The sequence below is a fragment of the Blastomyces gilchristii genome, assembly GCF_000003855.2.
Source record: "Blastomyces gilchristii SLH14081 genomic scaffold supercont1.18, whole genome shotgun sequence".
In the NCBI taxonomy this organism is placed as follows: domain Eukaryota; kingdom Fungi; phylum Ascomycota; class Eurotiomycetes; order Onygenales; family Ajellomycetaceae; genus Blastomyces; species Blastomyces gilchristii.
This window is the reverse complement of record NW_003101665.1, coordinates 1,039,885-1,055,181: the sequence shown is the minus strand read 5'-3', so window position 1 is coordinate 1,055,181 and position 15,297 is coordinate 1,039,885. Positions and strand designations below refer to the sequence as shown.

Sequence of the window (15,297 nt, the reverse complement as noted above, 5' to 3'; positions counted from 1 at the left end):
TTTCACAGATCTCATTTCTAAATGCATCAGTTTCACACTGACTGAGTAGATCAGAGTTAAAGTGATTCAGTATTGTAATATCTGTAAAAGCTTGTTTTAATTCTGTAAATACTCTCACAGTGTCTTGAGTGAGAATAAACAGTTCTGTTTTTCTGTCTTTAACACTTCTCTTTAACAGATCTGTAAGAGAGACAGTAATCTGTGAATATACATAGATGAACTATCTATAGAAATTTACAAACTCTAGAAATATTTATATCTCACAGTATATCTGCAGCACTGACTAGTTCTTAATAACAGAGATCTGACTTCTGTTCATTGAAATGTTATTAATCTTAATAATATAATCTAAGAAATCAATCTCCTGCATGTAGAACAAGCATTTCTCAGTGTTTATATAGAGTTAATACTGTCTTAAGTGACTTAACACTTCTTAAACATGAGTATCATGTTCTTCTTCTATTTTTAAGAAGATTAGATGTTATCTAAGTATACTATATAGAAGACATTAACAAGGCCCTGCAGTATCTCATTTATATAGATCTGAAAGATGACTGAAGTATTATAAAGATTAAAAGATAAAACAAGATATTCAAAATTACTGTACTTAATATAAAAAGTTATTTTTTAAATATCATCTTTATTAACTCTGATTCTATGATAGATATTTTATATATCAATCTTCAAGAATATCTTTGCTTCAGATAATTAATCAATCATCTTATTAATTAACAGTAATGAATAGTAATTCTTAATTATCATCTTATTAAGATCTCTATAGTCTATGTAAAGATGTAGTCTATCATTCTTCTTAACTATAAATAGTATGAGTGTCTCTGCTAAACTCTTTGATAAGTGTATTCAGTTCTTTAATTACACTTTCTCAAGATATTTGTGCAGAACATTCAATTTCTTTACTATCAAGTTGTAAAGAAGTCTATACAGTATTATTATACTCTCTTCAAGATGAATCTTATATTATTTCTTAATATCAGAAAACTTCATCACTTCTCTTTTTAAAAAGATATTCTTATAATCTGTAAAGAGATATTATGTTTATTCATCTTTAATAACAGATACTGCTGCTAATCTTGTAGTAAGAGTGATAACTTCTTTATCTATTCTTAAGTCTCAGTTATCTGCTATACAGTATATTGACTCTATCTTTTTCTTAAGATTCTTTCAATAAAACTCTTAAGATTTCTCTATCACTGTCTCTCTATTAATGAGACAGTATTATCACATCTGAATAACTCAGTTAATGAGAGAATTGTTTTCTCTTAATCACAGAAGATCTAGAATGATATTCTCATCTATAATATTAATAATATAAAGAAGCAGACTGCTCTTTTTAAAGATTTCTTCTAAGTCTGTAATCATACACTTCACTTAAATTATGCTAAAACAGTGATATTTCATTTTATTGATAAATTTCATATAATTTAACAGATCTATCTTCTTTTAACTCTTTATTAAAGAAAAGAAATAGAATATGAAGTTAGTATCTATCTTAGAGTCAAGTAAGCATCTTACTAATATCTTCTTATTCAGAGTATTCATTGTGATCATAATATGAACTTAAGAATATGAGAATTATTAATTCTTTATTTCTTTCTCTTCTTTATCTTCTACAGATACATTTATCAGAAGAAGAGTTAACTTTAAAAAGATATCTTGTAAGAGGCCTACGCCGAATAGATTGGTATAATATATAGGTCTTATAATACAAAAGTGGAAAACGCTAGAGAAGGAAAAGAAAGAGAAAGTATAAGAATCAGTGATCAGAGTGAATATTTATATGTGTACATAGTGAAGCTTCAGAGCAGAAGAATAGAAATTTCATGAGTTTTTAACTGAGAATTGATAACTGAGAATTGAAGCTTCAGTAGAAATTTATGAAGTATAATAAAATAGTCTATATAATTGATCAGGCGTAGCCCGTCACATTAGTTCCTTCTTTTCAGAAGTAAGATTATACATAGTTCTCATTGATCAAGAGCTGCAGTCTCAGATAACGTAGAACTCAGAGTCTCTTATTAAGAATATCTTCAATCTTTCTCTAATGTAATGTGGTTGACGTGAACAGGTACTGATTCATTCTTTGAGTGAGAAGACACTGATCTTTCTCTTAAGTGTGAAGACATATAGACTGATCAGCAGTTGAAAGTGATATGTTCTAATTAATTAGAATTGATGTATATCTCTCATTGACATTGATCAGCAGCTTCTTCAGAAGTGATTTCAGAAACTTGAAAGCCTGTTCAGATATCAGAGACTCTTGCTTGTATATAGACATTTGAGTCTACTCAGTTTATAGCATCTGCATTATTGTTATTCTTTAACACAGGTGTATGAGTAATTGAAATGTAATGTCTTCTACTACTGTTTTGTATACTCTTAAGCTTGATAAGATGATTATTCAATGTTCAGAGTTATATGCAGAAGCCTTCATAGATCTGATCTTTATCTACACTTATAAGAGTTTGTAGAAGTTTGAAAGTTAGTGTCTTCTTAAGCATGCTAATCTTTATTTGATTCTCTTAAGATTGATCACCTGCTTCTAGAATCTTGATATTGAAGTCAGAGATGAATGTAGTGAGAGAAGTATTTCTCTGTTAAGCACTCTGTAATCAATCTAATACTTTCTGCTGTGTAGCAGTATCTCTGAACAGAACATTGAAATGTCTGATAATATTATCAGATGTTTGCAATGCCGATTTACATGCCTTTATTCATGAATGAAACTTCTGTCTCATACAATCTTTCAATCAATCATTGATATATCAATCTTGATTAGTTAATGAACTGATGACATCTTCATCTACACTTAGTTTCATGAGCATTTTCAATCTTCATGATAAATAGAGAGTGAGATCAGAAGTATTGAAATATGTAGAAGTATCTAGATGTTTCTTCAGTATCTGTATTATCTCTGATTCAATCAGTGTTGAAATTGTCTGTGTAGAGGTTTCTTATTGAGACAATTATTAAATTTCTTCATATTGATGTTATTGAGTTGCATGCATATCAGTTATCTGTTATTATTATAATTTCAACATTGCTCAGAGTCACTGTGATACTGTGTCTATGCTTGTATTTGAGAGTTCTCTCATATTATTAATAGACATATTGTTTGTCAGATGTGTGATGTCTGTGAAATCAGAAGAAGTGTAATTGTATGAATATCTCATATATCTAAGATGTCAGAACTCTCAGATCTTTCACTGATATTCTCTTATAAGATCTTTGTTCTCTTTATAAGAACTTATTCTCTTCATGAGATCTTATTCTCTTTGTAAGATCTTGTTACAGGGTTAGAGTGACTGATGAGTAAGCTTCTATCTAGAGACATGATATCTGCTTAACTGATTGAGACTCAGTGTTCACTTAACTGATTGAGACTCAGTGTCTGCTTAACTGATTGAGACTTGATGTTCACTTAACTGATTAGAACTTGATGTTCACTTAACTGATTGATCATTTCTCTATTTCTTATATGTCATTATGTGTTTGAATATCTCAGTAGGTAATTATTTCTAATGAGAAGATGATGAATGTGAATAATTGTTTCTAATAAGGAGATGATGAGTGTTTTCCAAGTGTAAGAGGCCTATGCTGAATAGATTGGTATAATATATAGGTCTTATAATACAAAAGTGAAAAATGCTAGAGAAGGAAAAGAAAGAGAAAGTATGAGAATTAGTGATTGAAGTAAATATATATACATATACACAGTGAAGCTTTGAGATGAAAGAATAGAAATTCTGTGAGTTTTCAGCTGAGAATCAGCGACCGAGAATTGGAGCTTTGATAGAAATCTATGAAGTATAATGAAATAGTTTATATGATTGATCGGGTGCAGCCCGCTACATATCTTCTCAGTTTCTTTTCTTCTTCAGCTTCTTATAATTACTAGTATAGTGATTATTAGCTCTGTAGTTAAAGTAGAGATTTTTATTAAATCTTTCTTAATATTTCTTCACAGTGAGTGAAGAATCACAATACTTGAAATTATTCTTTATATTATCTACACTAAAGCTATCACAGCACTGCTTAGATCTTATTATTAATTACTTAGAAGAAGTTTTATTAGTCTTTTTCTCAGAGTATTAATTATTTAAATAGATTCAGAAAGTCAAGTTAACAAGCTCAGTATAATTAATTAATAAACTCTAATACTGTAATATCATTATTCACATCTTATAAGTCAGCTTTGTGAGATAAAGCTGTATCTTTAATTAATTCAAATTATCAGTCAATTTCTCTCAATATTCTTCAAATCTTATATTGAAATTAAAAGAATTCTTATTATCTTATTAATATAATAAGTTGAATTACTGTATTACTATAAAGTCATGATTATAGTAATCTTCAATCTGATTCAGTAGAAAGTCTTTGAATTCTTCTCAAGTTATAGTAGTATTAATATACTCAAGCTCTCTCTTCTTAGTAACTCAAGTAGTCACAGAGATGTCTTCAAGAAGATTAACAGTGTATATTACTTATATCTCATGAGTATTAAACTGACTCAGATTAAGGCAGAATTTCTGTTCAAGAGTGTAGATGAAGTTATGAAATTCAGATAATATATTTCTCTTATAATTCAGAGAATCTTCAATCTTAATCTCTCTATCTTTATAATAGATATAGAAGTGTAGAGACTGCAGCAGTGATAGAGCAGTTAAAAAGATTATAGTAAAATATACAGTGAGTTCAGAATCTTCAATTTCTGCTAAGATAGAGATGTACATACTCTAGAAGATAGTGTGAAGTTTCTCTCAGAGAATAAGATTAAGTCAGTCTCAGTACAGATATGTGAGATTATATCAGTTCATTAATAGAGCTTAACTGATTCAAACTTATAATCAGATCAAGTGATTTAAATTGTAATATGATAAAATCAAAGCAGTGACTAGTTAGTAGTATTATATAGAGATAGTTGTTTAAGAAGCTGTATAAGTGAGCTTGACTATCTTGCTTAAATAGTAAGCTTATGAGCTACAGAGTTATTGCAAGAATATCATAGATATAGTACTTAATATACTAAGAAGATTATATGAGAAATACAGTAACTCTTGTATATATTATCAGTCAGAAATGAATCACAGACTTCTTTGATAAGAAGTCAGCATCTAGCTATTCTATATAGATAATGAGTGAATACTTCTCTTCTATTCTATGAGTAAGAATAGTCAGAGTGATACCTCAGCAGTGTCTTACTATTATGAAAAAGTAATCTGCTGACCTTGTATAGAAGCAGAGTTCTTATATTCATCAATCAGATCTTTCTATATTGCATTCAAATAATGTTATAGAGTGATTGAAAACCGGTTCAAACAGTCTTTGAGATGAATGAAATCATCCGCAGAGAAGCGATGAGCCGTATGAAACCGCAACAGGGCCTTGGCGCGGCCGGGGGCGTGACATATATATATAAATATACAATTGAATGCAGATTCAATACTGAACTATCTCATATTATACTTTGTAATAAATAACTTCAAAATGCTTTTAAATCTGACTGATTAACTCTGAGAAATGATAGTATTAAAATTACTATATTTATAAAAATTTAATATAATTGATATAAATAAGATAAAATATATACTGATTTTATTAATAAATTCAGTAATAAAGAAATTAAGATATTTTCTATAATTATATGAAGAATTCTTTATAAAATAGATTTATAAAAAACAAAGTCTATATAGAAATCAGAATTTATTAAGAAAATATAGTTAAATTAGCTTTAATTTTATCTGAAATATAAGAATTTATAAGAGGCCTACGCTGAATAGATCAGTATTAATATGTAAATCTTATATAACAAAAGTAAAAAACATTAGAGAAGGAAAATAAAAGAGAAAGTATAAGAATCAGCAATTAGAGCAGATATTTATATGTGTATAAGATAAAGCTTCAGAGTGAAAGAATAGAAACTCTGTGAGTTCTTTAGCTAATAATTAACAACTGAGAATCAGAGCTTTTGACAGAAATCTATAAAGTGTTATGAAATAGTCTTATAATCAGATACAGTCTGTCACATTAACTCTCTCTTTTCAGAAGTGAGGTTTAAGTGATAGAGTTGCAGATGCATAGTTCTTATCAGTCAAAAGCTACTGTTTCAGATAATATAGAGCTCAGAGTTCAGATCAGGCAATTATAGCTAACTCATTTCACAAGATATTATCAGCTGCGGCTGTAAGGTCTTTCATTGAGAATATCTTCAATCTCTTATTTAAGTTCATTATCTTCTTCTATAATCTCTGACAGCTGTCAGTCAGAAGTCAGTTAAGAAGAGAATAAATCAGTGATAGTATAGTGAAGCAAGCTTGTATAAAAAATATTATAAATCTCTGATAATGTGTTAAGACAGTAGTTATAACTATCTAGAACTTCTATTATTTTGTATTTAATATAATAATAGTTCAGTGTATAAGATGAGTATGTGATCTGTATATTTTTAAGATTTAATTATATCAGATCTTCTATCTCATATTACTTAGTGAGATCTTGATAAACATTAACTTAGTCTTCTTAGTCTTGTTTAGTACTCATTATAAAGACTTCTGCTCAGTCACAAGTATCTTGAAGCTTTATTACTATATTATCAGTGATCTGAATCAGACTGTGAAGATTTGATATGAACTATGTGATCTTTAGAAGATGCAATACTTTTATATAATAACTATGTATAAGAAAGAACAGGCTTATACCTGTTAAAACAGTGTCTTGATCATTGATAGTAACTTTAGTATATAAAAGAAGATTATATCAGTTATTTTATAAATAGTTATAGAACTTATAAAGATAGTTCTTCACTGTCTGAATTGTTTATTCTGATGTATTATCAGTCTCAGAGTGATAAGTAGTTAATAAGTAATATATAATCTTAAGAATCTGACAGATTCTTGTTCAGAGAATGCTTACAAATTAATAATCTTAATCAAATATAATAGATCTCAGCAACTTATATATCTGATAGAATGAACTTTATAAGAAGACTTCAGTGACTTGTTCAGCATTTATCTTATTATAAGATTTCAATATTATATCTTTACTTAATCAGTTAATAATAATCAGAATATTCTTATAACTCTTACTCTCAGAGAGATTGATAGTAAAGTTAATTACTATATCTTATCAGATTCTATCAGAGATATTAAGTAATTTTAGTAGACCTTTTCTACAGTTCTTTCATAAAATGATAAAAGAATAATAATTGCAGTTTCAGATAAAATATCTGATACTGTTTAATATCTTAGATCAGTAGAACTCTTGAGAGATTATTTAATACAGTTATTCACAATCTGAATAATCAGATATATACAAATCATGCATCTCTTGTATTATTTAAGTGTGTAAGAGTTCAGACTCAGAGACTCAATATTATTCATGAAATTATGAAGTGTTATTGTCATTAATTGAATATTTTAAGATGTCAGTCTTTATATACAGTTCTGAAGAGAATTGAGAAGCTTCTTATTATACTGCTTTAATAAGAGTCTGAAGAAGTTCATTAGTTTGAGCTGTTATATATCACAGTTCTTTCAGTGAAGATTCAGAAGAAGTTGAGATATCAGTGATAGTTTAAAGAGAGAGTGTTCTAATTGAAGAAGTGTATATAGTATCATGAATTGTTTCATTATAATTAACTAGTATTTTCAGATTCAAGAGCTGATACTCTCAGTTCATTCAGTGAATATCTGTTATATCAAAAGATATATTCTGCTCTTATTATGAGAGAATATCTGTTATTGTGTTCTGACTACTGAGATGATAGTGTATTATGAAATGAAAACAGCTTAATAGCTCAGATCATCACATCTGTTATTTAGTAAGCTTATAAGTAATTATAAAATACTTGAGATTCTTATGATCTGTGATTATCTTAAATTTAAAGATACTTTGAAGTTTAGAGTTTTATTCTTCTAAATAGTATACTATTGTGAGAAGTTTCTTATCATAGATCTTGTAATTACATTCAGCAGAACTCAGTTTTTTAGATATAAAGATATATAATCATAAGATATCTTTATTATTATATTGTAATATAGCTCTCTCTGTAATATAGTCAGAGAAGTCAGCTTCAATAACTATTTCTCAATCAGAGTTAAATATTATTAACAGAGAGATATTAATGAATATCTTCTTTATTCATATGAATACAGCTTCAGTATTCACTGATTATTAAAATACTGAGTTCTTCTTAATAAGATCTGTAAGTGATCTAGTCATATCTGAGAAGTTTTATATAAATCACTGATAAAAGTTAGTGAATTCAATGAAGCTTTATATATCTTTCACAGTGTATAAAGCTTCTCATTCAAGAATAGCAGAGATTTTCTCAGAATTCATTCAAATTCTCTTATCAGCTTCTATGATAAAACCTAGATATTTCATACTCTTGACTTCAAAATCATACTTATCTATATCTATCAGTAGTTCTGCTTCTTGTAATTGTTATAATACTCTTTATACATGTTCTTGATATTCTTTTCTGAACTCATCAGTAAAGATGAGAATATTATTAAGATAAGTAGATACAAACTTATCAAGAAAATCTCAGAGTGCTCAGTTAATATACTTCTGAAATATACTGAGAGTATTAGTCAATTTAAAAGATGTGACTAGTCATTCAAAGAGATTATATCATATTTAGAATGCTGTAAGTTACTTTTCTTCTTCAGTGATATGAATCTTATGAAAAGCAGTGATGATATCTAGCTTTTTAAATTATTAAGCTTTTTTAATATATGCTAGAGTTTCATTAATAAATGATAAAGAATAACAGTCTTTCTTTATTAATCTGTTCAGTTCTTGATAGTTTACACAGAATTGAAGTTCTCTGTCTGATTTGTTTGTAAAGAGAATAGAAGCTGCAGTGAAAGAGTTATTAATATGTATGAATTCTTTATTTAATAGATTATTAAGTGTCTTTCAAAGAAGAAGAAGATCATCTCAGAACATGTTATAGAGAGAGTCTTAAGATGATTTGAAATTCTTATCATTCTTCTTTTCTAACTTGATACTGTGATCTATCTCTGAGTCTTATAAGAGAGGTAAATTTGTAATATTATCTTATTGAAAAACATCTAAATATTCATGATATTATTAAGAGAGTTTTGTATAAGAGTCTGTTATTATAACATGAAATAATTTTTCTAGAACTTTTTTAATATTAATCAGACTGACAGAGTAGATTATTACATGATTCTGCTATCAGTGACCTTGTTAATAATCTTGTCAGTGACTTCATCAGAAGCTTTTTTAAAGCATTTTATAAGTGTTAACAGAGATCTGTATTAGATTCATAGTCTTGTGAACATTATCTTTATAAATTCTATCATTATTAGAGAATATTACACTTCTGTTTTAAGTATTCAATAAGATGCCTTGTTCAGATAGTCAGACAAGTTCTAGTATAAAATTATAGTCAAGATTATTAACTTTATATATATAAGTATCTTCATGTTAATATTCTCTGACATCTATGTTTAGTTTTATCATGTAACAGATGCAAACATCTTTTGAGTCATTAAATTCTGTAAAAAGTCAGAGTTTCAGTAAGAGAATACACTGAAGATTACAGTGTTTTACAACTGAAGATTTAATCATTGCATAGTGATATAGACTGCTGTCTATCATAACTTTCATATTATACATATTATCTATCACAGTAGATATAAGAATTATATTCATTGTTATTTCTTCTTTAAATTATTATCATCTGATCTCTTCAAGCTTCTACTTGTAAGTTTGAGCAGAAGTTAATCTTTTCTCTATTTCATCAGAGTATTCTCATAGCTATCTTTCAAATCTTTCTCTAATATAGTGTGATTGACACAGACTGTCAGTGTTGATCTTTCTGTTAAATAAGAAGATATATAGACTGATTGATAGTTGAAAGCAATATATTCTGATCAGTTACAATTGATATATATCTCTTATTGATGTTAATTGACAGCTTCTTTGAGAGCAATCCCAGGGACTTGAAAGCTTATTCAGGCGGTGAAAATCCTTGTTTATACATAGATATTCAAGTCTACTCAATTCATGACATCTGCATTATTATTATTCTTTGACACAGATATATAAGTGACTAAGATGTAATATCTTCTACTGCTGCTCTGTATACTCTTAAGCTTAGTAAGATAATTATTCAATGTCTGAAGTTATATATAGAAGTCTTTATAAGTCAGGTCTTTATCTACACTTATAAGAACTTATAGAAGTTCAAAAGTTAGTGCTTTCTTAAGCATGCTAATCTTCATTCAATTCTCTCAAGATTGATCACCTGCTTTTAGAATCTTGATGTCAAAGTCAGGAATAAATGCTGTGAGAGAAGTATTTCTCTGTTAAGTACTCTGTAATTAATTTAATATCTTCTGCTGCATAGTAGTGTCTCTGAACAAAATATTGAGATATCTAATAATATTATCAGATGTATGTAATACTGATTCACATGTCTTTATTTATAAATGAAACTTCTATTTTATATAATCTTTTAATCAATCATTGATATATCAATCTTGATTAGTTAATAAACTGATGATATCTTCATCTACACTTAGTTTCATAAGCATGTTCAATCTTCATGATAAGTAGAGAGTGAGATTAGAAGTATTAAAATATGCAGAAATATCTAGATATTTCTTTAATACTTGTATTCTATTCATATCTGATTCAGTCAGTATTGAAATTGTCTGTACAAAAGTTTCTTATTAAGTTAATTATTGAATTTCTTCATATTAATATTATTGATTTACATGCATATCAGCTATCTATTACTGTTATAATTTTAACATTACTCAAAGTCACTATAGTACTGTGTCTATACTTGTGTTTAAGAGTTCTCTCATATTATTAATAGACATAGCTATATTATTTATTGAATGTGTAGTATCTATGTTTAAGAGTTCTTCAAAATTGAAAGTGTATTTATATGAATATCTTATATGTCTAAGATGTTAGAACTCTCAGATCTTTTACTGACATTCTCTTTGTAAGATCTTGTTATGAGATCAGAGTTACTAATAAGTAAGCTTCTATTTAAAGACTCAGTATCTACTTAACTGATTGTTTATTTCTATATTTCTTACATATTATTACATGTTCAAATATCTTTTCAATGAATAATCATTTCTAATGAGAAGATAATGAATATTTTTCAAGTATAAGAGGTCTACACTGAATAGGTTGATATTAATATATAGATCTTATATAACAAAAGTAGAAAATGTTAGAGAAGAAAAATAAAAGAGAAAGTATGAGAATCAGTGATTGAAGTGAATATTTATACATATATGAGATGAAGCTTCAGAGCGGAAGAATAGAAACTCTGTGAGTTCTTTAGCCAAGAATCAGTGACTGAGAATCAGGGCTTTCAGCAGAAATCTATGAAGTGTAATGAAATAGTCTTATAATTAAGTGCAGCCTGCTACGGAATTAAATTTTGAAAAATTGAAAGAATATCATCTGATCAGATAAAATCTCTGTTATTTTTCTTTATTAATAAAATAAATGTAAAATATAGTATATATTTTATAAAATTTATTCTTAAAGCTGTATATATAAATAATAGAAAAAATTATCTGAATTTATATTTTGAATCTGTTTCTTATATAATAAAAAAAGCTTATTTCATTATTAAGTCAGAGAAATCTTATAAAAGTATACTTAATTTCTTAAGTATATTAAGACTTTAAACACAGAATTAAAATTTATAAAATAGTAAGAATAAAAACTGTTAAATAATATTTAAATATTACAGATTAATTATTAACAGTCAGATCAAAAATCAATATAAAAATTTAAAAAAAATCACAGATAAACTATTTTATGATAAAGATGATAAGATTAATTAATATTACTATTAAGTTTAAATTCTTTTACTGAAGCTATTTCTCTTTATAAAAAAATGTCAAATTGAATATTTAAATACTATTATATAAGTGAATAAAGCCTCTTCACATAATCACTATATTCAATATTATATGTATGATATTCATAGAATTCAACAGCTACTTTGATGTGAGAATTCATCTAATCTCAATGGAATTGAGATAGCTTGATCTTGAATGAAGTACAGAACAACTAAAAAAGAAGCTTCTAAGAACTGTATAAAAGCAGTTAGAGTATGAGAGCAGACATGGAAGAATCTGTCACAAGAGAAGATACAGGTATGGATTGAGCGGATTCCTGTACATATTGAAAAGATTATAGAGTTAGAAGGTGGCAATGAGTATAGAGAAGAAAGGCGGCACGGGCAGGTGAAGGAATAGAATACTCATCTGGCTCCGCGGGGTGGTAGATTGGCACGCAGATTGGCAGGCAAATTGGGATGCAGATTACATGTTAAAAAGAGTGGCAGATTCCATGTTGAATGGCAGTGGAGACAAGGAATAATCAAGAGCTGAATATTCAGTATAAAATACAGTGTGAATTTCCGCCAAGATTTGTGGCGCTGTCTAGCTGTCTTTTTGCCGGCGCAATTCTTTTGATAGCGCCCTCCGTAACTACAATGCTCGTCTAATACTTGCTAATGCTAGCTCTCTTGGCTCGCACATTTGTTTTACTATAAATAGCTCTATATTTTGTATGCAATTAGCTATGATAGATAGAGTACGGATAATATAAGAAGCAGATCTTGATACACATGAGATTCATATGTTTCCGACATATTCATCCGAGATACCATTCCGACACGCGTATATGGCAGTTTGAAAAGGATAGGCTGAGGACCTCTCTGCTACCTTTCCATGCCGTTGCTCAAGCGTAGTAGGGCTGGATCTAATGAATTCAGTCTATATAAGAACTACCATAGAGCTTCCCGATGGAGGCTCGGACACCAAAGTTGTCCCGTTCATTTCTGATCAAAAAGTCAAGTAATTGGATGCATTGGCCTGAGAGAAGATACCCATTTTGATTGAAAGGTTCTATCCAACTCCTTGACTTTGCTCTAATAGATACACACGCTCACGTCAAGGATAGGCCAGAATTCCTCGATCTTGTGTTCCGTTTGCTAATCATGCTCCTTAGGAGACGTACCAATATTACTACCGTCATCATGAAGAAAATATTCCGCACCGCCAAAAGGCATGATATCTGCCGCATCCAAAGAAGTTCACAAGTGTGACTGCCGCCCGTGGAGGTACAGCGTACCCCAAGAAGCCAAGCGAACTCCTGAATCTGGGGATCCGTTGGGATTTCGATGGTGAGGTGACCATCAATGGGGTCGTATACAATAAATTTCAAGTCCAACCGAATGCTGGAAAGGTCCCTGCACCGGTTAGTGAGTGGCGAAGGAAAAATGGTGGTACACATGCAGTGATGGGTTCTATGTTCGTCAAGAAAGATGGCTCGGTAGACGATGTGGAAAGTGCTTGGGACGGGTTTACCGTGGACTTTTCCAAAAGAGAGTAGTCCTGTCATATCTCAACCAACGACATGAGCGATGAACTGGTGGATAGAATTTTGGTAATTGTTTTTGCCTCTGCTGGACATGTTAGTTGAATTCACTTTGGTATTTATTCCTTGAGAAAGCGTATTGAGTGTTTTTAAGGCCTTCCGTTGTTATCTAGGCTGTGAGAATATATAAGATCACAATAATTAAAAATTCGATCATATTTGGTACGCGAACTCAGAATTGCTCCGGCGGCACTTCTCTTCAGGTATTTTTTTCTTGATGGCTTGGGCAGAGTTAGTTACCACCAGCGAACCATACATTGCCCCGTAAAGTTGTAGGTCCTTCTAACCAGGGAGTATGTCAAGCGTATATTTACAGTTGAACGTGGGTATGTCCTATTTCAAACCGCCATGACCGCTCACGCAACGGAATCGAACTTCGAATAAGGTGAAATCGGCCATCGTAGGTAGTGTGAGGTTGGTGCTCGATTGCCTTTAGCAGCCTATTCCGGAAAGAACTTATTTCCATAGCTGGCTCAAATGCTTTTGAGCTGTTCCACATCGACTCGATTTGCATCACCGCGCTTTTTGAATAGGGTAAAGCAAGCACCAGGCCTAACTAGTAGTTACAATGGCACTGTCAGTTGTGAGATCAGGGAACGATATGCTGCAGGAAGTCTCCCCTGCCGACTGTATCCGTGAATTTCGTTGTTGGGGACCAACGTTTGGAACCAGGATTTGTAACGAATGAGCATCTCTCTCACAATTTGGCGGCATCTGAATCGTCGAACTGGTCCACTGTATCCCAGCAATTCTACTTCATCCCAAATAAGCCGAATGCGTGAATCCCATAGTAGCTAACTTCCTGACGGGTAAGACCATCTGGAATCTCGGGCATTGCGGTATTCGCTTTCCCCATCAGCAACAGTGTTTTCAAGGAACAAATCGAAAGACGGTTTCCCCAAGTTTGGGCAACCCCCGACCCCGTCCCTGGAGCCGAACTCCAATGAAATTAGGTTGCCCAAATACCCAGGCAATGTCAGATAAGAGACCCCCTGGGAATCTGCGAAAGTGACCCACTGCGTTATGTTTGCATTTGGTATCGTTGCATGTAGGTTAGCTGGGGTGAGGAAGCTGGACTGTCGCCTGAGGGACGTCATTTCGTCCTTCCTGGTATGGTAATGTCCGCTATAAATTGACTTTCCACCAGGGAACCAGCACATACGACCATAGGGAGTGGAAAGCAGGGCTTCCCGTCCGCTCAGCCGTACTTAAGCCACTCGCCGGCCGGTTAGTAGTTGGGTGGGTGACCACCAGCGAATCCCGGCTGTTGTATGTTTTTCTTTTTTTCTCTTTTTTTTTTTCATTTTCTCAAAGTTTTTCTTTCCCTTGTCACCTTATTCGTGAAATACGCTTCAATCAGTCCTTCGTACTATATATACAATCTGTTTCTCTACATTCCCACACGATCATGATTGCACGTCCCACAATCCCTTTCATGCCGCGCGGACACAACCTCGAATTGGACCTAGACAACACCCGATTATTCCGCTCGAGTTCAATTTGCCAATATTAATCATGCACACCCATTAGTTTGCAGCATTTTATGGCGAGCCGGGGCGAACAATACATACTCCAAGGCCGTTTTATCCGATTAGCAATCGCCGCTATCGTGCCGTCCCACCCTTGCCGTTCGTGCACTTCTTGTTTCTTGAGGATACTCGGGAATTAGTGACGGAAGAAGTTTAGTCCATCCATTTTATCCGGTTTGAACTGCCTGTACAACATGAGGCGGAGCCACGAAATTTTCCTAATTTTTTTGAGATTAGTATCTGAAATGCGTTGGCCAAGTGAGTAGTTGATATAACCCGCTGGCGGCAGGGTTCTCAT

General features: G+C 31.0%; 1 protein-coding gene and 1 non-coding gene across 2 annotated transcripts; both read left to right on the top strand.

Moving 5' to 3' along the window:
* Positions 1 to 12,675: 12,675 nt before the first annotated feature.
* Positions 12,676 to 13,425, top strand: BDBG_17599 (uncharacterized protein; the record flags this gene model as incomplete). The annotated part of the gene is made up of 2 exons (XM_031725282.1): positions 12,676 to 12,887; positions 13,134 to 13,425. The coding sequence occupies exons 1-2, from the start codon at positions 12,796 to 12,798 to the stop codon at positions 13,423 to 13,425; spliced, it is 384 nt and encodes a 127-aa protein (XP_031580116.1). The 5' UTR covers positions 12,676 to 12,795.
* Positions 13,426 to 14,630: 1,205 nt separating this feature from the next.
* On the top strand, positions 14,631 to 14,746 carry BDBG_17598. Its single transcript, XR_004198603.1, has one exon. It is a non-coding gene; the product is annotated as a 5S ribosomal RNA (ribosomal RNA).
* The last annotated feature ends 551 nt before the right edge of the window (positions 14,747 to 15,297 follow it).